Raw genomic sequence first — 19,884 nt, 5'->3', positions numbered from 1 at the left:
CGTACCCTCCCTGCCCAGGCTTCTAAGGCTACAACCAGCTAGCCTGTGCCCCACACCTGCCCTGTGAGGTGAGGAGCTGGAGGGGGAGAAGGGACTCAGCACAGATGAATGCTAAACACCTGTGAGGGAATGACCACTTGCAGAGCTCAGCTAGAAGGGGCAGCAGGAGGTAACCACGTCGGAGGTACAATCCTGGGAAACTGCCAAGATACCCTTCCCCAGCAGCATGCCACCCAGCCTGAAGACCCACCATTAACAACCCTCAGTCTCGTCACCTCGTTCAAGCCCCCCGTCGCCTGATCACAGGTGAAGAAACTGAAGACCAAGAACCTGCCCACAACCACGGAGGCAATCAGAAGCTTGATTAACATCCCTCAGACTCATCACCTTGTTCAAGCCCCCCTTTGCCCTGTCACAGCTGAAGAAACTGAAAACCAAGAACCTGCCCATGACCACGGGGGCAATCAGAAGCATGAGGGCCAAGGGCAGGTTTCCTCCCAAATCTTTTGCTCCTTCGCAAGGACCAACCTTTGGAGATGGAGACAGAGAAGCTGGGGCGAGGGGATCCAATGGGGCAGGGAAACAGGAAACTTCTCTGCCCTGGACCAGCCATACTGGCTATCCCTCTGCACAGTCCAGGCCACCGGAGGCCAGGACTGTGCCAAATTTACAGATATGGAAGCAGAGGCTCAGGGGTGTAAAGAGCGTGCCCTGGGTCACACCAAAGACACACTCTACTCCATGCACTGCCTCTTGCCGGGTGCCTGGACTTCTCACCACCTAAGCGGGCTCAAGAAGCTATGGCCCTTATGGCCTGGACTCCTGATCCCTGGGGCCCAAGTCCTGGCCTGCAGTCCTGGGAGACAGTTGGCTAGCCTCTTCAGAGGGCCGGCTGATTTGAGCATGAACTTCCCCCTAGTGACGAGATCAGGGGCAGACAATAGTGCATTGTGCCCAAGGCACACCTGAGCCAGGAGTATGATGCCAGGCAGGTGCAGGGAGGAAGGCTGGTGCTGGGTGAAGGGGAGGGGGGGCCTTACCCTGGGTTCTCTCCTTGCTGTGAATACAGAAGGAAAGTGGGGGCCTATGTGTGCGAGACACAGTTTGGGGTACACCTGGGTCAGAGTTGCTCCTTTCACCTTCTGAGGCCACTTGAGGTAGTCTCTGAGGAAGGACGGGGAGCTCAGGAGAAAATGGCCTCCCCCCATCCCTTTCAAACATCCCTCCCACCTCACCCGCATTCCCCATTTTCACCCCTAGCATCCAAGGCGAATCTTTTCTTTGGGCTGGACCCCCCCTCCCCCGTAATGCACACCCTGGCCCCCGGGGGTTGGGGTGGGGCCACCTGGGGTCAAGGAGGAGCTCACCACCGGCAGTTCGTTGCAGGGTATCTGAGGACTTGACTCAAGTCAGACCGAAGTAGGGACGCCCCCCTTGCATGCCTGGAGACCCCCAGCCCACTCAGACCCGTTGGCCATGACCACCCAACTGGGCTGCGCCCACAGGAGTGGCACGCCCAAATTCAAAGTAAGCCTCCCGCCCCTTCCGACCCGGCCGGCCTTTTTTTTTTTTTCCCCCGGGCCTCAGTTTCCCCATCTGTAAAAGGGGTAAGTGCCCTGTCTTGGTCCAGGCCCCTCTCCTCAGGGATAACCGAGGCTGCACTGTCCCCACCCAAGAGGTTCCTGTAAGGTGCGCGCCCGCGAGGGCCGACCCCCAGGTATAAGTGCCAGAGGCACCAGCCGGCCGGGGGCGCACACGTGCGTGCGGAGCCCGAGCACGCCCAGCGCGTGCGTATACATGGCCCAGGTGGCGGCGGGCGCAGGTGCAGCAGACGCCGGGCGCGCGGAGCTGTGGGCACGGCGGGCGCGGGCTCACCTGCGCGTAGTAGAGTAGCCACAACTCGTAGAGCCGCTCCGAGGCGGCCATGGCCCGACCAGGCTCCAACCCTGCTGCACGCCACCTGCCGCCGCCGCCGCCTCCTCCGCGCCGCCCGCCGGTTGCCCTCGGCCAGGCCCATGGGCGGAGGGCGTCACTCCAGGGCGGAGCGGCGCGGTACTACTGAGGGAAGTAGTACTGGCCGCCGTCGCGCTCCTCCTCCTCCCGGTCGGCCACCGCCCGGCTTCCTGCGCTTCTGCAGCCGCTACCGCCGCCCCGCCTATCCCGGGACCGTGCAAAGGGCGGGGAGCCCGACAGAAGGAGGAGTCTGAGGTCAGGGCGGCCCGGGAGGGCGCCCAGCAGCCCCGCCCCCCGCAATCCGCGCCCTCCGGAAAGGCCAATCTGAGCCTCCCGGACTAGGGTCGGGGTCAGGGATTCCAGATTTGTCTTACGTCTAGATCTAACCGGGACGCAGCCCGCCTGGCTGGAATGGCCACCATTCGTGGAAGGGACAGGCTCGAGGGATTGGGGGAAGGGGCTGTGAGCCGCGTGCAGATGGGCAGGGTCCTTCAATAACTAACGAGGACAACAACCGTGACAACCACTTGTAGAGTTTACCACGTGCCAGGCGTTGGTATAAGCTCTTATGGGGAGACCGAAGTGTCACTTTTTTAATCCTGTTGTTAGTGGAGCAGGATTGTGTGGCAGGAGTGCGGGGCGGGGGCGGGAGGGGGGATCAGAAAACAGCAAGACAAGCCTGAAATAACTCCGGGGGAGCAGTTCCCTCCATCTGTTGGGCAGATCCCTGGAAGATTTAGGTACTCCTCGCTTCGCCTGGATCCCCTCCTCCGGGAAGCCTTCCTAGATACTCCAAATGGAGGCACCCTTCATTCCAGGGCTCAGCACTTGATTCACATTTTTTTTCTTTAACTTCAAGAGGTTAAAGGCTAAAGGGTACCTCATGCTTCTGTTTAACAGGCAGAGAAACTGGGGCCCAGATGGGCCAAATGAGGACCATCTGGGCAGCATGGACAGGGACAGAGGCCTGACTTTCCAGACCCACTGCCACCATCACCCCTGGGCCTCTTCCCCCACCTCCCCCTACACCCCCTGGGAGGTGAGGAGGGCCCATGGTGTTGGGCAGGGGTGAGGCCCTTTGTTGGGGGTGGGGGGAAAGTCTGTGGGACCCAGAGAGTTACCATCAATTGGAGGAACTGACCAGGCTGGAGCCTCCTAGACCTTGGGTGGCCAAGAAAAGACAGACTCTGTCCCCATACCCATCCTGTTCTGTCCTCCTGGCTTCTTGGGCATCTCCTCCACTCTGGCCTTTTCTTCTGCCCCACCCATCCTACTTCTGACATTTCCTGAACACTTATTACATGCGTATTGGGTACTACCTGCATACCAGGCCCTGGCAGGGCACCCCACCTGACGCAGGGGAGAGGGCACCAAAAGGCCCAAGTTACAGAGGTCAAGAGGGTCGTTTGTGGGGGCCAGTTGGACAGGGGTCTGTGGCACTGGGGGTCTCTGAAGGGAAGTGGGAAGCAAGGAGTGGGTGTCCACCTGCTGTCAGCCTGGGAAGGGAGGTCACAAGCAGGGAACAGCTTTACTGAGAGACAAGTCACTCTCCCCAGGTGGGAGGAGGTGTGGCTCTGGGGACCTGGATAGGCTGTCAGAAGATACTGACTTCAGCCAAAGTGGTCTCTCGGTTGTCAGGGCATGCTAATTGACTTGGGGAAGGATACCCTGGCAGCTCCTGCTGGGAAGCAGTGCACCTATTGGCGGAGGCCAAACCAACTCTCAGCTTAGTTCTCAGGAACTAAGCTCAGGGTGGTCCCTTAGGGCCCACTGGGCCCAAGTTGGGGTTTGCTCTTCTCCAGGTTAGGTAGTCTGACCCTGGGTACTTTGCCACCCCGGGGGGGGGTTGGAGGTGGGAGGGGATCATCCATGAACCCAGAGGAAAATGGCCATTCAGCCAAGCCCTGCTCTGCTTAGGTTTTGTCTGAGCTGAGAGTGGACAGAGAAGGGCCCAGAGGCCCATGAACAAGTGCGTCCAGGAAGCCACAGATAGCTTAAGAGGAAAGGAGAGGCAGACCTCTCAGGCTGGGATCAGAGTAGAGAGTCAGGGAAGGCTTCATGAAGGCATTCGAGCCTTTAAGAATCAGGGCAAGTGGACAAAGATGGGCCAGCGCAGTCCAAGTGGCCAGCATGGTTGGCGCTTAGGTAAAACCAGAGCGATTGACGCGCTCTATCCTCCTTCACTCAGGTCTGGTTCCTCTTGCCGCTTTTTCCCTGATTGGCATTGGACGAATCGAGCCTTAGAGCCTTCTTTGCCGACCCCCGACGAGTTAGACGTTTTGTGGGGGAGGAAGAGGGCGGGTCCTCCTGTAGCAACTCAGCATTGGTTGGCTTTCAGGACTTCCTGCTCTCCCATTCTCGTCCCTGGATTGGCCGTGAGGGGTTCGTCTAACACCTTGGGCCTGCGCGCTGCGGGACAAGAGAACAGTGGGGGAGGGGGGATGTCTGCGGGCAAGATGGCGGCTACTGCGGCCGGTGTGGGCCGGTTGGAGGAAGAGGCGTTGCGGCGAAAGGAACGGCTGAAGGCCCTACGGGAGAAAACCGGACGCAAGGTGAGGAATGCAGAGTGAGAGCCGTGGCTGAGGTACCCAGAGTTTGGATTCGGGATCAGGGCGAGAGGGCAGGGGACTACTAGGAAAAGGCAACTGCCGAGGACGCGCATGCGCGCTGCTGGAGCATGCGCACGGCGTCGGCGCCCGCCCAGGTCTGGGTCTGCGAGAGCGGTATTATGCTTGCGCTAGTGTTGTCGCGCGTGCGTTGGTATGGTAGGGCAGTGGTCGACGCGCCGCAGGCCCTTTGGCTCCTGGCCGGTGTTTCCCGTGTGGATTTCCAGGGCCAGTTTTAGTTTCATATGCTCGTTGGTTTGGGCGTGATTTGTTCGTGTCTGAGCACGCTGAACGTTCCGTTTTCCCATGACCAGCCGGCCTCCCATCCCTGGTGAAATACCGCGAGTCTGGCAGACTCTCCGCTGTGTGCCAGAGCGCCTTGGGCAGGGCAGTACGAGACTGCTCTGGGCGCCCGGCTGGATCGTTGAGTACAAAAAACCAGAAGGAAAGATCCATGTCTGGGTTAGGGTAGACCTAAGGGAAAGAGGCGGGCGCTTAGTTCTTTACCAGGCTCTTCTTTGGGGATTTAGTCCTATTAGTTGCCAAACTTGGAAACATTTTTCCTTGGTCTTGTTTGACACCAGAATGGTCTGATTCCATTTCTACTTCGTTGTTCTTTCCGAAGTAATCGAGAGGAAGGAGAACTCTGAAGTTCACTACTTCTGTGCGAACCCTGGTCCTGTCACTTGGGGTTGTAGGATTTGGGACTAATTGCTTCATCTCATGAGCTCCGGTTTCTTCATGTCTCCAGTGGAAGATAACAATCCCTAAACATTCATTCTCACTGGGTTATTTTGAGATCTAACAGGATAATCTGTTAGATTATCTGTATGCAAGAGCCCTAAAGAGTATATAGAGTACAGAGGATGGACGTTGTTCGTTCTGCTGTTTTGGGGTGGGCAAAAACGTTGTCCTCAGCTGTACAAAATACAAAGGATACTAAATATCTAGACCTGCAATGGATGGGGGGAAACAGGGACTCCATTTTCCAACTAAAAAAAATCAGGCAGGTTGGTTTGGCCCGTTTCCTTTCTGCATGGCTCCCTGGTGTCCTGTGAGAAAGTGTAAGGGGAAGTAATAGAAAGTGAAGGCCAGCGGGATTGGCTTCTGTTTTTGTTGGCAATTTGTCGGCTCTGTCAGTTATCCCTGCAAACTGCTTGGCCTAGGGATGCTCAGGACCTCAGCCTTTCAAACAATAGCTAGTCAACCCGAGCTGTTTCCTTGGTTTTAGGGTCCAGATTATGGAATTGGGTTTGAGGGCAGAATACAAAGGACAAAATGGCATCCTTAGGCCCCCTTACAATGGGAAGGATGCCCCAGGCTATTAGGAAAACTGGCCTTTTAAGAGGCATTCTCTCAATGCGCTGAAAATATGGACCTATTTTTTTCCTTTACTTTTAAAAAAATTTTAGTAGAATATACATAACATAAAATTTACCATTTTAAGTGTACAAATCAGTGACATTAAGGATATTCACAATGTTATATAATTAAACCACTATTTCCAGAACTTTTCATCATCCCAAATGGAAACTCTGTACCCATTAAACAATAACTCCCCTTCCCCTTCTCTCCCCAGTTCCTGGCAGCCACCATTCTTTCTGTCTCATGGAATTTGACTACTCTAAGTATCTCGTATAAGAGAATCATATACTACTTGTCTCTCTGTGACTGGCTTATTCATTCAGCATAATGTTGTCAGGGTTCAGCCATGTTGCAGCATGTGTCAGAATTTCATTCCTTTTTAAGGCTGAATAATATTCCATTGTTTGTATATACCACATTTTGTTTATCCATTTATCTGTTAGTGGGCATTTGAGTTGCTTCTGGCTTTTGGCTGTTGTAAGTAGTGGGTATACAAATATCTGTTTGTGTCCCTGTTTTCAGTTCTTTTGTGTATATATCCAGAAGTGGAATTTTGGGATCATACAGTAATTCTGTGTTTAACTTTTTGAGGAACCGCCGTGTTTTCCATAGCTGCCACATCATTTTACATTCCCACCAGCAATGCACAAGGGTTCCAGTTTCTCCACACCCTTGCCAACACTTTTTTTTTCTTTATGTTTTGTTGGTTATACACATCCTAATTGTGGTTGTAGTTTTGATTTGCATTTCCTTGATGGGTAGTGATATTGAGCATCTTCTCATGTGCCTATGGCCATTTGTGTATCTTCTTTGGAGAAATGTCTACTCGATCCTTTGCCCATTTTTAAATTGGGTTTTGGTGGTAGTTGTTGAATTGTAGGAGTTCTTAATGTATTCTGGATATTAACCCCTTATCAGATGGGTGATTTGCAAATATTTTCTCCCATTCCCAAGGTTGTCTTTTTACTTTCCTGATAATGTCCTTTGATGCACAAAGTTTTAAATTTTAATGAAGTTCAGTTTATCTTTTTCTATTGTTGATCCTGCTTTTGGTATCATACCTAATAAACCATCATCAAATCCAAGATCATGAAGCTTTTCCCCTGTGTTTTCTTCTAAGAGTTTTATAGTTTTAGCTCCTACATTTAGGTCTTTGATCCGTTCTAAGTTAATATTTGTATACGATATAACATAAGGATCCGGTATATTCTTTTGCATGTGAAGATCCAGCTTTCCCGGTACCGTTTGTTGAAAAGACTGTCCTTTCTCTATTGAATGTTCTTTGTACCCCTCTTGAAAATCATTTAACCATATATGCAAGGGTTTGTTTCTAGACTTTCTATTCTGTCCCATTGGTCTGTATGTCTGTCCTTATGCCAGTATCACATTGTTTTGATTACTGTAGCTTTGTAGTAAGTTTTGAAATCAGGAAGAGTGAGTCCTCCAACTTAGTTCTCTTTCAAGATTGTTTTGGCTGTTTGGGATTCCTTGAGATTCCATATGAATTTGAGGATAGATTTTTCTATTTGTGCAAAGAACACCATTGATATTTTGATAGGGATTGCACTGAATCTGTAGATCATTTTGGGTAGTATTGTCATCCTAACAATATTAAGTCTTCCAATTCATGAGCATGGGATGTCTTTATGTTTATTTAAGTCTTTAATTTCTCTCAACAATACTCTTTAATTTACATTGTACAAGTCTTTAGCCTCCTTGGTAAATGTATTCCAAAGTATTTCGTTCTTTTTAGTGTTGTTGTAAATCGGATTGTTTTCTTAATTTCCTTTTCAGATTGTTCATTGCCAGCATATAGAAATGTTGCTGATTTTTGTTCATTGATTTTGTATCCTGGAACTTTGCTGAATTTATTATTTATTCTAACAGGGTTTTTTTGTTTTTGTTTTTGTTTTGTTTTTTTCGTGGACTCTTTAGGGTTTTCTGCATATAAGATCATGTCATCATTGAAGAGAGATAATTTTACTTCTCTTTCAATTTGGATGCCTTTTATTTGTTTTCTTGCCTAATTGCTCTGGCTGGAACTTTCAGTACCATATTGAATAGAATTGTTGAAAGAAGGCATCTTGTTTTGTTCCTGACCTTAGGGAAAGAGTATTCAGTCTTTGACCATTGAGTGTGATGTTCACTATGGGTTTTTCATATATGGTCTTTATCATGTTGAGGAAGTTTCCTTCTATTTCTAGTGTTGAGTGTTTTTATCATGAAGGGGAATTGGATTTCATCAAATGCTTTTTCTTAATCAATTGAGATGATCGTGTGGTTTTTTTCCTACATTTTATTATGGTATTATGTTGATTAATTCTGTAAGTTGAACCATCCTTGCATTTCACAAGTAAATTCCACTTAGCCATGGAGTATAAACCTTTTAATATGCTGCTGAATTCAGTTTGCTAGTATTTTGTTAAAGATTTTTGCAACAGTATTCATAAGGGATATTGATCTGTAGCTTGTCTGGCTTTGCTATCAGGGTAGTGCTGATCTTATAGAATGATTTAGGAAGTATTTCCTTCTCTTCATTTTTTTCGAAGAGTTTTAGAAGGTTTGGTGTTAACTCTTTAAGTGTTTGGTGGAATTCACCGGTAAAGCCATCTGGCCCTGGGCTTTTCTTTGCTGGGAGGTTTTTGGTTACTTATTCAGTCGTCTTTTTAATTATAGGTCTATTCAAATTTTTTATTTCTTCGTGAGTCAGTTTGGTTACATCGTGTGTTTCTAGGAATTTGTCCATTTCATCTAGGTTATCCAGTTTGTTGGCATACTGATTACTACTTTAATTGGTTTAATCTTCACAGTTCTGACTTCAGAAAGCTCATGGCTGTGAACTCATTTCTAAAAAATGTACATTTGGAAATCACATGACTTTCCTCTTGGAATTGAGAGCTCACTGGCCTTTGGAGTTTCCTTGCATTCATTTTAAGAAACAAGAGTTACTGTGAAGCCACAATTTTGATTCCGTTGGAAGCTTTTTCCTTTCTTGGCATGCGTATCTAGGAGCTCCTGATTTTTCCACTCGTATGGTCCTTTTCCTGCTTAGAAAGCGAAGTTAGAATTTTTAGTTGACTCTTTGATTTCCATGCAGTGGTGTCAATGGTGCATTAGCAGTAGGTGATGAAATATTGTTTGGTTTGTTTCAAAATGGGTTATTAGAGCTAGTAGTCCATTCCTTCAACAGAGGTGTACTGAGCACCTACTGTGCACCAGTGATTCAGGCACTGGAGGTACCACAGTGAACAAAGCACACAGAAGTCTGTGCCCCAAGCAGCTTCCATTTAGCTGGGGGCACAGATGGTCAAGCAAAGTATATCTGGTGTTAGACGGAGATGGTGTTATGAAGAAAAGGAAAGAAGGAAAGAGAGATGGGGAGTACATGGTGCTCCTATTTTACTCTGTAGCTCTAGCAGTTTAATTTCTTTATTAAAGGCAACAGTGTTTTCAGATTTAACATGGCTAATGATACCGCCTGCCTGGCTTATCTTATCTGGTCTTGATGACAGCCTTGAGAAGAAGGAAGAAGGAGGGCTAATTTATAGGTGACAGCACTAAGGCCAATAAATGGGAGGCGGTTTTATTTGTCACATAAGGAGGCGGTATCCCAGGAGAGTGCTGGGGTTAGGAAGGACCATGAGAACAGGTGGTGACTCTCTTTATGCACTGACTTGGGCTGGTTTCTCAGAGGCAGGGTGGGGGCAAGTTGAGAAGCTTTCCTATATAATTTCTGATTCCTTGAGGTTTTATGAATTACATCCCCAAAAAACAATAGTGGAAAAAGAGTATAGGCCCAGGACTTCCCTAGCAGTCCAGTGGTTAAGAATCCGTGCTTCCACTGCAGGGGGCACAGGTTTGATGCCTGGCTGGGGAACTAAGATTCTGTATGACGCATGGTGTGGCCAAAAACAAACAAACAAACAAACAAACAAACAAATTTTAAAATAAAGTTTTAAAAAAAAAAGAGTATAGGTCCTAAGTCCAAGCTGCCCGTATCTACATGCCTTAATCCCTACTGATTAAGATCCCAGTTAGTCCTGATTCTGGCCCTTCTTCCCACTGACAAGAATGGGTGTAGCCTTATTTGCCACAGTTTTTTTTTTTTGGTATTTTTTTATTATGGTAAAATCTATATGACATAAAATTTGCCATTTAACCATTTTTCATTGGCATTAACTATATTCACAATGTTGTGCAACCATCACCACTATTTCTAAAACGTTTCATCACTCTAAACAGAAACTCTGCACTCATTAAGCAATAACTCCCTATTCCTCTCTTACCCTGGCGCCTTGTAGCCTCTAACCTACTTTCTGTCTCTCTGAATTTGCCTGATGTAAATACCTCATATAAATGGAATCTTGCAGTATTTGTTCTTTTGTGTTTGGCTTATTTCACTTAGCAAAAGTTTTCAAGGTTCATCCATTCTAGTATGTAACAGAGTTTCATTCCTTTTTAAGGCTGAATAATATTCCATTATATGTACATGCCACATTTTGTTTATCCAGTCATCTGTTGATGGACACCTTTTGGCAGTTGTGACTAATGCTGTCATTGGTGTAGTGGTGTACGTTTTGGTGTATAAGTATTTGTTTCAGTTCCTGCTTTCAGTTCTTTTGAGTATATACCTAAGGAGTGGAATTGCTTATAATTCTGTGTTTAACTTTTTGAGAAACTGCCAAACTGTTTGCCAGAGCAGCTGTACCATTTTCCACTACTACCTGCAATGCATGAGGGTTCCAATTTCTCTACATACTTGCCAACACTTGTGATTTTCCTTTAAAAAAAAATAATTATAGCTCTCCTAGTAGGTGTGAAGTGGTATGTCACTATCGTGTTTTTTATGATTATTATTTTATTTATTTATTTATTTATTGTCTGCTTTGGGTCTTCATTGCTGTGTGCGGGCTTTCTCTAGTTGCAGCGAGCAGGGGCTACTCTTCGTTGTGGTGCACGGGCTTCTCATTGTGGTGGCTCTTCTTGTTGCGGAGCATAGGCTCTAAGGCGTGAAGGCTTCAGTAGTTGTGGCACGCGGGCTCAGTAGTTGTGGCACGTGGGCTCAGTCCCCTACATTGGCAGGCAGATTCTTAACCACTGCGCCACCAGGGAAGTCCACTGTTGTGGTTTTGATTTGCATTTCCCTAATGATTATTGCTGTTGAGCATCTTTTTATGTGCTTATTTGCCATTTGTATATGTTCTCTGGAGAAATATCTACTCATGTCCTTTGCCCATTTTTTAATTGGGTGGCTTGTCTTTCTGTTGTTGAGTTGTTGATTTTTTTATATACGCTGGATATTAAACCATTATCAGGAATGGGACTTGCAAATATTTTCTCCCATTCTGTGAGTTGTCTTTTCTGTCTCTTGGTAGTGTCTTTTGATGCACAAAAGTTTTTAAAATCTTGATAAAGTCCAAATTATCTTTTCTAACCTTTTGTTACCTGTGTTTTTAGTGTCATATGTAATCTCCACAGTTCTTGAGTGACGTTACTGTTGGGGTGGATGCCTGGGGAAAAGAGAGTCAAGGGTCTAAAGTCTGAGTTAATTTTTCAGTCCACAGTCATTTCTTGTGGGACCTGTGAGTGGGGAGGAAGTATGGCCTACCTACTGCTGGCAGATAGGAAGCAAGTGGTCTCCTCCCTCAGGGAGGAAGTGGTGCCCCACTTTTAGTTCAGTCTTCTGATGTTAGGACGAGGCCTCTGTGGGACAGACTCCAGGGTCGAGCGCTGCCTCAGCCTGCCCCTGTTGATGGAGAGTGCCTGTCTGCCCCATGGGGTGGCTCCCTGCTGGCCCCCTAGACTCTGTGCAGGGCCTTCATTGATACCTTCTGTGCACATGGTTTTGCAGGAGGCGTCAGGGTTTCGGGCATGAGGTTGATTTTCCTCATGGTGTTATCTTCCTTTCCTCCCCCACAAGACTATAAACATAATTTAGTGTAGTGTGGAGGAATCAGTGCTGAGATTGTGACAGATGGACTCAAAATTATAGTCATGAAGTTTCTGTGTATTATTCAGCAGTAAAGCTCCATCATGGTTGTGCAGCTTAGCAGTTTTACAAAGTGCTTCCTTGCTAGCCCATCTGATGCAACTGATTTGAGAGGGGGCAAGACAAGAAGAGGTTCAGGTGCCCGAGGTTATGGAACATAAGTGACTCTCCTGGATTCCAGCCCAAGCAAGACCCCCTGCTAGAGGGGGCTTTTATGCAGGGACAGCCCTGCTTGTAGCAGCATCCTGTAGGTCAGCCAACCCAGGTTGACAGGTGGAAAGACCACATACGATGTTCGACTGTGCTCCTGGGGTTCATTTCCTGGGAAAGCCAAGCTGGGTCCAGGGAGGCTTCATGGGAAGGCAGAGTGGAACATGGGCTGAGTTGTGGTGGATGGGACTGGGAAGGGAGTATTAAAATAGCTGGAGAGGAATGTTCCAGGGGAGCAGTTCAGAGATGGGAACATTCAGGGGCACAGAAGGGAGAGTGGGGGATACTCCAGAGGGTTTGACAGCAAGCAGTTGGCAGGGATTGGGGCACGGATGAGGTCTGAAATGCTGCTGGGTGCTTTGGTGGCCAAGTTCTGCAGGAGCCAGGGCTTGCAGCTGCAAGGGCAGCCAGCTTGCCCGGGCACATATTTCTGTATTGCAGTATTTGAACCTCATTTCTTGATGCTCATCCAGAAGTTCCAAGCTGGGTGAGTAGGTGAATAGTTCAAGGCTGTAGGTGAAGTTCTGTGGCATCTCTCTACCATGCCATCCAGCAGGGCACTGTGAGGCCACTTTCTTTTCTGACCTCTTCCTCAGCAGCCAAATGGTGGCTTCTGAAGGTGATTCACTTGGCACAGACACTTGCCCCTTGGCTGTTGGCTCTACCTACATTTGGCCTGGATTGGGCTGTCTCTTTCTGCCCTGAGACAGGGAGACTGGTTGTCGGCCTGGCCAGCCCCTCAGGGGTTGGGTGTGATCTCAGGGCCAAGGTCTGGCTGTCAGCTTTCAGGTTCAACAGCAGTTCCTGTTTTTTACCTGGCTCTAGAGATCAGAGCAGGACTGTTCCGTGTTCTACATATAATCTGTGCTGTCCAGTGCCATAGCCACAAGCCACATGTGGCTCTTGAGCCCTTGAAATGTGGCTAACAGGACATTAATTTTATTCCATTTTAATTAGTTTACATTTGAACAGCTACACTTGACTTATGGCTGTCTTATAGGATAGTGCATCTCTGGAGGACTTGCTTCCTCTAGTCCATCTCATAAGAGACCACGTCTCTACCTAACTCCCATTTATTGAGAGCTGAGAGGGAGTGGGCAGGTGGAAACCCAGGGGACCATCAGATCAGCCTGGGGGGCCTAAAAGTCCAATGTGCTACCCATTGCACCACAGAGCCAGGTCTTGGGGGGCCTAGAGTTGGGGCAGAGGGCTTTGAAGTTGCCAGTCTTCGTGGCTGGTGTCTTCAGCACCTGCATATCCCTGACCTTCTGTGTGTGCCCCCAGTGCAGTTAAATGCTGACCATTCAGCGGTACAGTTGTGATCTTCCCACTCAAGGAATGTGCGTGTGGAGAGTGGGAGCAGTGCCCAGGCAAAGCGGAGCACGTTGAAACTTTCTGACTTTGGTGCGCCGGGGAAGGTCCTGGCCAGATGGGGGCAGAAGAGGGAGCTGGAGGGAAGGGCTAGCAAGTGGGGGGCGGGCAGAGTAGGGCAGTGAGGGGGGCGGTGGAGGAGAGCCCAGTGAGCTGGGGGGAGTCTGACTTGTCCATGTCCTGATCACCTCTCAGGAAGTTGTCTCTGTCCCCACCCCATGTGGCCACACCCCATGCCCAACAGCCTAATTGCTAAGTCACTTGAGGAGGTGACTGCCTCTTGGGTTGACAGCCTTTTGCAGGTTGGCAGTACAACATTTACACGGCCGTTTGTGACAGGATCTCGTGACTTGTTCAGTCCCCAAAGCAGCCCTTTGAGGTAGGTGTTGGTTTCTCCCTATTTAATAGACAAGGAAACCTGAGGCTGAAGGGACCTCTTGTGCCTGTGCTTTGCCGTTTTGCCAATCCTGGATGGTCCCTTAGTCCCTGGCCCTGTATCCCTCTCTACTCCTCAACCCCAGGTGCTTGGGAACAAGTGGCCCCCAGGAAGGGGTCTCCTTCCCATCACACACAGAAATTGCCATCAGGCTGCCTGGTGGGAGCTGCCTGGCTTAGCGGAGAGCATCTGCTTTGGAGCCAGGTAATGTGGTTCAAATCTCAGTTCCATTCATCACATCTTTGGGATAGAAGCAGATCTTCAAAACTCTGAGCCTCCCTATCCTAGACATGGCTTCTGACCTCTTCAGTAGCTAAGAGCCCAGAGAAAGAGGGCCAAGAAGTGTCCAGCTCAAGATCTTGCCCATGGGCCTTTTATAAACATGGGTGTCTGTCCTTTATCCTCTGCCCTCTTGGAAGCAGGGAAGTCAAGTGGTCCTCCAGCCCTCTCTGCTGAGTGACAGCGGGTGGAGCCCGCTCTGTTTCTGATGGAAGCAAAGAGGACATCCTCCTGGTACCCTGCCTTTACTCAGCCTAGCCCTAATTCCTTGAAGGTGGAATTCATTTTTAGTGCAAAATGTTAGATTATCAAAGTGGATTTGCAGAGCTGCAACCTTGACGAGGTTTGCAGTTCCCATTCATCTTAAGGACTGACCTCTTCCCCACCTCTGCTCAGACCCTAAGGTCTTAGAGCCAGTGAGAGAGAGAACCTTGTGGGTGGGAGGTTTGGGCTCCCAGCACAGACACCTGTTGATGAACCAGTGTTGAAACTTTGGATTCAGTCATCGGCTTGGAGGGCCCTGACTTGTTCATTTGCAAAATAAAGATGTTGGTTCAGTCAGAGGTCCTCAGACCTACCAGTGCATCAGGATCATGTGGGGAGACAATTTGCAATCTGTTCTCTGGCTCCATGCCAAACCTCCTGTCAGGATCTTAGAATCAAAGCATTTTTATAGTTCCCCAGATGATTCTGATACAGCATTTTTCTGGAAATCTCTGATCACTCCCCTGACATTCTCCCTTGACAAAAGGAAGTAGAACATCTCCTTTCCCTGGAGCATTAGCTGCCCTTTCTGACTGCAGGAACTCTGCAGCCAGCCACCAAACAAGTATTATGGAGCACCAGCTGTGTGCCAGGCCCTGGGGATCCAGCCTGTGAATAAGACTGCCTCCCTGACTCCAGGGGCTTCCATGGGAGGAGCAGGTGGTTAGTAAAGTACACGTAAGCAGGGAAGATAACTTGTGAGGGCTAGGATGGGGGTGTTGGGTGTGTGTGTGTGTGTGTGTGTGTGTGTGTGCGTGTGTGTGTGCGTGCGCATGCGTGCTGCACAGCCGCCTTCGGTTGGGAAGATCTCTCTTGAGTGGGAGATTTGAGATAGAGGGGGTAGGAGTGAGGGGTGGGGGTGGGAGGGATGGGATGCCAAGATCTAGGGAAGAGCATTCTGAGCTAGGTGGAGCTTGGCTGGTTTCAGGGGCAGAAAGAATCCCTGTGTGGCAGGAGTAGAGTCAAAGGTTGGGGGCGTAGGGCGGGCCTGAGAGTAGAGAGGCCCTGGGAGGCTGGGCCCGCAGGGGCTGGACCTCCCTCTGATGGGGAGCCACTGGAGGCCTGAGCGAGCACCAGTGCCCTGCCCTGACAGTGTGTGGCGGTAGGAGGCTGCTGCATTAGCCCAGGTGTGAGGCAGTGGCCCTCGGACAGGGTTCCGGGACGTCCTGACAGATGGGCTGTGAGGTGAATGAGCTGAGTGGATGGTGGGGCCTGTTCCTGAGATAAGTCCAGGGAACAGTGGTCTTGAAGGGGAAATCAGGAGTCCAGTTTAGGTCACTTTAGGCCTGAGACGACTATTAGACATCTAAGTGCAGAGAGGCTGGCAGGCGGGCATCTGGACTGTTGAGAGGTGCTTGTGTAGTAGGATTTGAAGCTGTGGGGCTAGATGAGGGCCCCTGGGTTCAGAGCTTAGACAGCAAAGGGGGAGAACTGGGGGCACCCTCAGTGCCCTGAGGCTCGCCCTGCGGGCGTTTCGGAGGAGTTGGCGGAGGAAACTTAGAGGGAGGGGGCAGTGGGGCTGAGGGAAGCCAGGTGAGGACTGGGATGGCTTTGGGCAGGACAAGGTGGCAGGCAAGCTTGGTCCAGCTGTTTCAGGGAAGTGTGTGTGGGAGGGGAGGGTGCCAGTGGGGTCCAGGCCAGCTGGATAGGGGTGCAGCATGGCAACCACAGCCTCGCTGTGAATTGGGCCTCCTTTCCACTGTAGCAAGGCCTCACCGGTCTCTCAGGAGAGGTAGCACCGGCTGAGGCAGTGCCCCTGTGGCTTGGCTCTCTGGGCTGGCCCAGTGCTGTGGAGCGGGCGGCCTTCCTGCTTCCTTCTCTTTTGCCCTTACCCATCCCTGTGGGCGGGCGGGCCCCGAGGGCTGCTCCCATTTGAACTGAGTGCTGCCTCTGAGTCAGGCTGGTGGCTTCTCTGAGGTTCCCTGCACCAGGGTTGCCTAGGCAGATTGCATTTGCCACCTTGCCTGCTACTCTGCTAACTCTGAGACCGATAGGAAAATCTCCTCGTGTTCCTGAGCTTACATTTCTTCAGCCGGCCACGGTAACCCCGGCCCCCCAGGATGAGGATGCAGTGGGGTGGTGGGTGCAGAAAGGTGTTGAGAAATGAGAAGTGTGTATGTGTGTTTATTCTTTCTGCTGTACTCTTGTTCTACCCCCAGTGAGGACCCCTTTACTTTACAGATGTGACACTGGAGACCCAGAGAGGGTCAGGGGCTGTACACCGTCACACAGGACTGCCCCCCTGGAGATGGGCACAGAGGAGCCCACCACCTCATGGCTGAGTCCCGTGGAGCCCTCCCGATGGGGTGGAACTGGTGGAGCCTCCCCCTTGGAGCTGTGCAGGGAGGGGCTTTGCCATGGGCTGCAGGGAATAGAACGAGACCTTCCCTCAGCTTAGCTTGCTCTGCTATCGTGGGGAGAAGCTACTGAACTGGGCAAAGGGTGAACCTCTTTATAAGTTTCCCTGGGCGGGTAGGGCTTCCCGAGGTAGATGCACAGCTGTTCTGGCTCCTTTACGGTTTAGCTCACCTGCGGTGGCTGAGGCAGCCTCATGTAGCAGAAGGGACCCTAGACAGGAAGCCAGAAGACAAGATCCCTCTTTCTTGCTCCTCCACTGCACTGACACAGTTATTCAGGCCTCAGTTTCCCTTTCGGGTGACTTCTGTGGCATTACAAGATGTAACCAGGTGTTCTCAAGGCCCCACTGATGGGGGACAGGAATTGGAAAGCAAAGGAATCTTGACATTCAAGCTGGTGTGTAATCTTTCTGTTAGCTTTTGCAACAAAAGAATTTGTGTGACCTTGATGGTGAATCCCTCAGTTGTATTCGCTTGTCTCCTAGAGTCAGGAGGGTGTGAGGGAGTGTGCTTCCCTCTTGGTGTCCAGGTAGCTGTCTTCTTGGTGTGCTTGGGGCCCCGAGATATTCTTCTCTTTGGAGAACTTACTTCTTACTGTCATCTAGACAGAATTAGCCCCCGCTTTAGGTTTTAATGATTTATTTTTGGTTTCTAAATGGATGTCAGTTTTTCTGTTTTAACAACAATGAAATGGCGCTAAAATTTTTTTTAAAAAAACCTCTTAATTGAAGTATATTATACAGAAAGAAAAGTACACAGATCAGCTCCGTTATTTTCACTAAGTGAATACACCCATGTAATCAGTAACTCAGATCAAGAAACGTGGCAGAATTCCAGAATCCCCTTCCTGCCCCCACCCAGGTGCTTACATCTCAAGAGTAATCTACCCCTTGGGACTTTTAACACCAGAGTTTGGCTTTTCTTACTTTTGAACCTTATGTAAATGGAATCATACAGCACATACTCTTGTATCTGGCTTCTTTCATTCATCATTATCTGTGTGGGCTATTTTATTGAGTGTGGCATTACTTCATTCTTATTGCTGTACAGTATTCCATTGTTTGAACACACCGCATTTTATCCATTCCACTCTCGATTTTCAGGGTGGGGCTCTTATGGATTATACTGCTGTACCCAATCTTGTGCATGTCTTGGTGAATCTCTGTACATATGTCTGCTGGGTGTATGCCTGTGAGTAGAATTGCTAGGTCATAGGGCATATATAGGGTAGATACTGCCTAGCAGTTTTCCAAAACGCCTGTACCGTTTTACACTCCCACCAGCGGTGTATATGAGAGCTCTCTCTGGCACCTTTGTGGTTTAAATTTGCATCTTCTTCCTACCTAATAGAGTTCTGTATCTTTTCATCTGTTTATATGAAGTACCTGTTCAGGCCTTTTATTGGATTGCCTGATACTTCTTCCTGTCGAGTTGTAGGTTCTTTATTCCAGTCCTGGGTGAGTCCTTTGTTCTGTATGTGTGCTGCAACTGTCTCTTCTACCGCCTCTGGGCCTTCACTTTTCTTCCTTTTAATTGCATTCTTTGATGAACAGAAGTTCTTCATTTAAAGTAGACCAGTTTATCAGTTTCCTCCCCTCATACCTTCTATGGCCTATTTAAGGAAATTGTTGCATACTCTGGGTCAGGATGATATTCTCTTATGTTACATTCTAGAAGTTTTACTGTTTCACCTTTCACCTTTAGATTGCCAGTCCAGGGCCTCCCTGGTGGCGCAAGTGGTTGAGAGTCCACCTGCCGATGCAGGGGATACGGGTTCGTGCCCCGGTCTGGGAGGATCCCATATGCCGCGGAGCGGCTGGGCCCGTGAGCCATGGCCGCTGAGCCTGCGCGTCCGGAGCCTGCGCGTCTGGAGCCTGTGCTCCGCAACGGGGGAGGCCACAACAGTGAGAGGCCCGCATACCGAAAAAAAAAAAAAAAAAAAACCAAAAAATAGATTGCCAGTCCATCTGGAATTTATTTATTTTTGCATGGTGTGAGGTAGAGGTCAAGATTTTTCCCCCATATGGATATCAGTGACTCAGCACTACTTATTATTTGACATTGGTTTTTTTTAGAAAGAAGACTGTTTCCTTGTGAATGGTTGGCATGCAGCGTCCTTGATAAGCCATACTGCTAACTTCCCACATCTTGATAATAGTTGTACTTACTATAATAATAATAGTAGTAACCAATTTTTTTTTTTTTTGAATGTTACTGAGTCCCAGTTCATGCCAGCCCCTCAGTAGACAGGCAGCTCCTTGGGGCAGGGACAACTCAAACTTATTTTAACTAAGCATTTGGATATTTCATGGCATTGGCAGTTGTCCTGGGTGTTCTTTGTCCCATGACTCTGAGCCCCTTGGCTTTGTGCACCAGACCACAGACTCACACAGAGGGCCGAGACCTGCTGAGCCTGGCTCCCCAAAGCTGCTTGGACTTGCCATCTACTCTCTCCATGTTCTGGACCAACTGACTGGGGTGTTCTGACTAGAAGTATGAGTTGCCTCGAACAGTTGCTTCTAGGTCAGCTGTTTCAAACTCGGGCTGTATGTTTTAAATTCACTCCTGCTAACACTTGGACCAGGATGTGGTTGCTCCATAGTACTAAGTATTGTAATACAGGATTGAAATGCAATTTGTGTTCTTTGTTATTATTTTTAAACTTTTTATTGGAGTATAATTGATTTATAATGATGTGTTACTTTCAGGTGTACAGCAAAGTGAATCAGTTATACATATACATGTGTCCACTCTTTTTTAGATTCTTTTCCCAGGTAGGCCATTACAGAGTATTTAGTAGAGTTCCCTGTGCTATACAGTAGGTTCTTCTTAGTTACCTATTTTATATATATTAATGTGTATTTGTCAATCCCAATCTCCCCATTTATCCCTCCCCGACTTTCCTCCGTGTTCAGTTTTTTTTTTTTTTTTTTTGCGGTACGCGGGCCTCTCACTGTTGTGGCCTCTCTCGTCGCGGAGCACAGGCTCCGGACGTACAGGCTCAGCGGCCATGGCTCACGGGCCCAGCCGCTCCGCGGCATGTGGGATCTTCCC

General features: G+C 49.0%; 2 protein-coding genes across 3 annotated transcripts in view; one reads left to right on the top strand and one right to left on the bottom strand.

The window, feature by feature from the left end:
• The window catches only part of NBEAL2 (neurobeachin like 2), a 30,434-nt gene extending 28,324 nt beyond the window's left edge, over positions 1-2,110 (bottom strand). For both annotated transcript variants that reach the window (XM_060109800.1, XM_060109801.1), the window contains exon 1: positions 1,876-2,110. In XM_060109800.1, the coding sequence (XP_059965783.1) occupies positions 1,876-1,926 (51 nt within the window). In that variant the 5' untranslated portion in view covers positions 1,927-2,110. The remainder of the gene's footprint in view (positions 1-1,875) is intronic.
• Positions 2,111-4,391: 2,281 nt separating this feature from the next.
• CCDC12 (coiled-coil domain containing 12) overlaps positions 4,392-19,884 on the top strand; it is a 48,813-nt gene continuing 33,320 nt past the window's right edge. Inside the window, exon 1 of the mRNA XM_060110784.1 lies at positions 4,392-4,505. Coding sequence (XP_059966767.1) covers positions 4,395-4,505 — 111 coding nt within the window. The 5' untranslated portion in view covers positions 4,392-4,394. The remainder of the gene's footprint in view (positions 4,506-19,884) is intronic.

Source organism: Mesoplodon densirostris, chromosome 10 (assembly GCF_025265405.1).
Source record: "Mesoplodon densirostris isolate mMesDen1 chromosome 10, mMesDen1 primary haplotype, whole genome shotgun sequence".
NCBI lineage: Eukaryota > Metazoa > Chordata > Mammalia > Artiodactyla > Ziphiidae > Mesoplodon > Mesoplodon densirostris.
The sequence above is the reverse complement of the archived record's forward strand: the minus strand, read 5'-3'. Positions and strand labels throughout refer to the sequence as shown.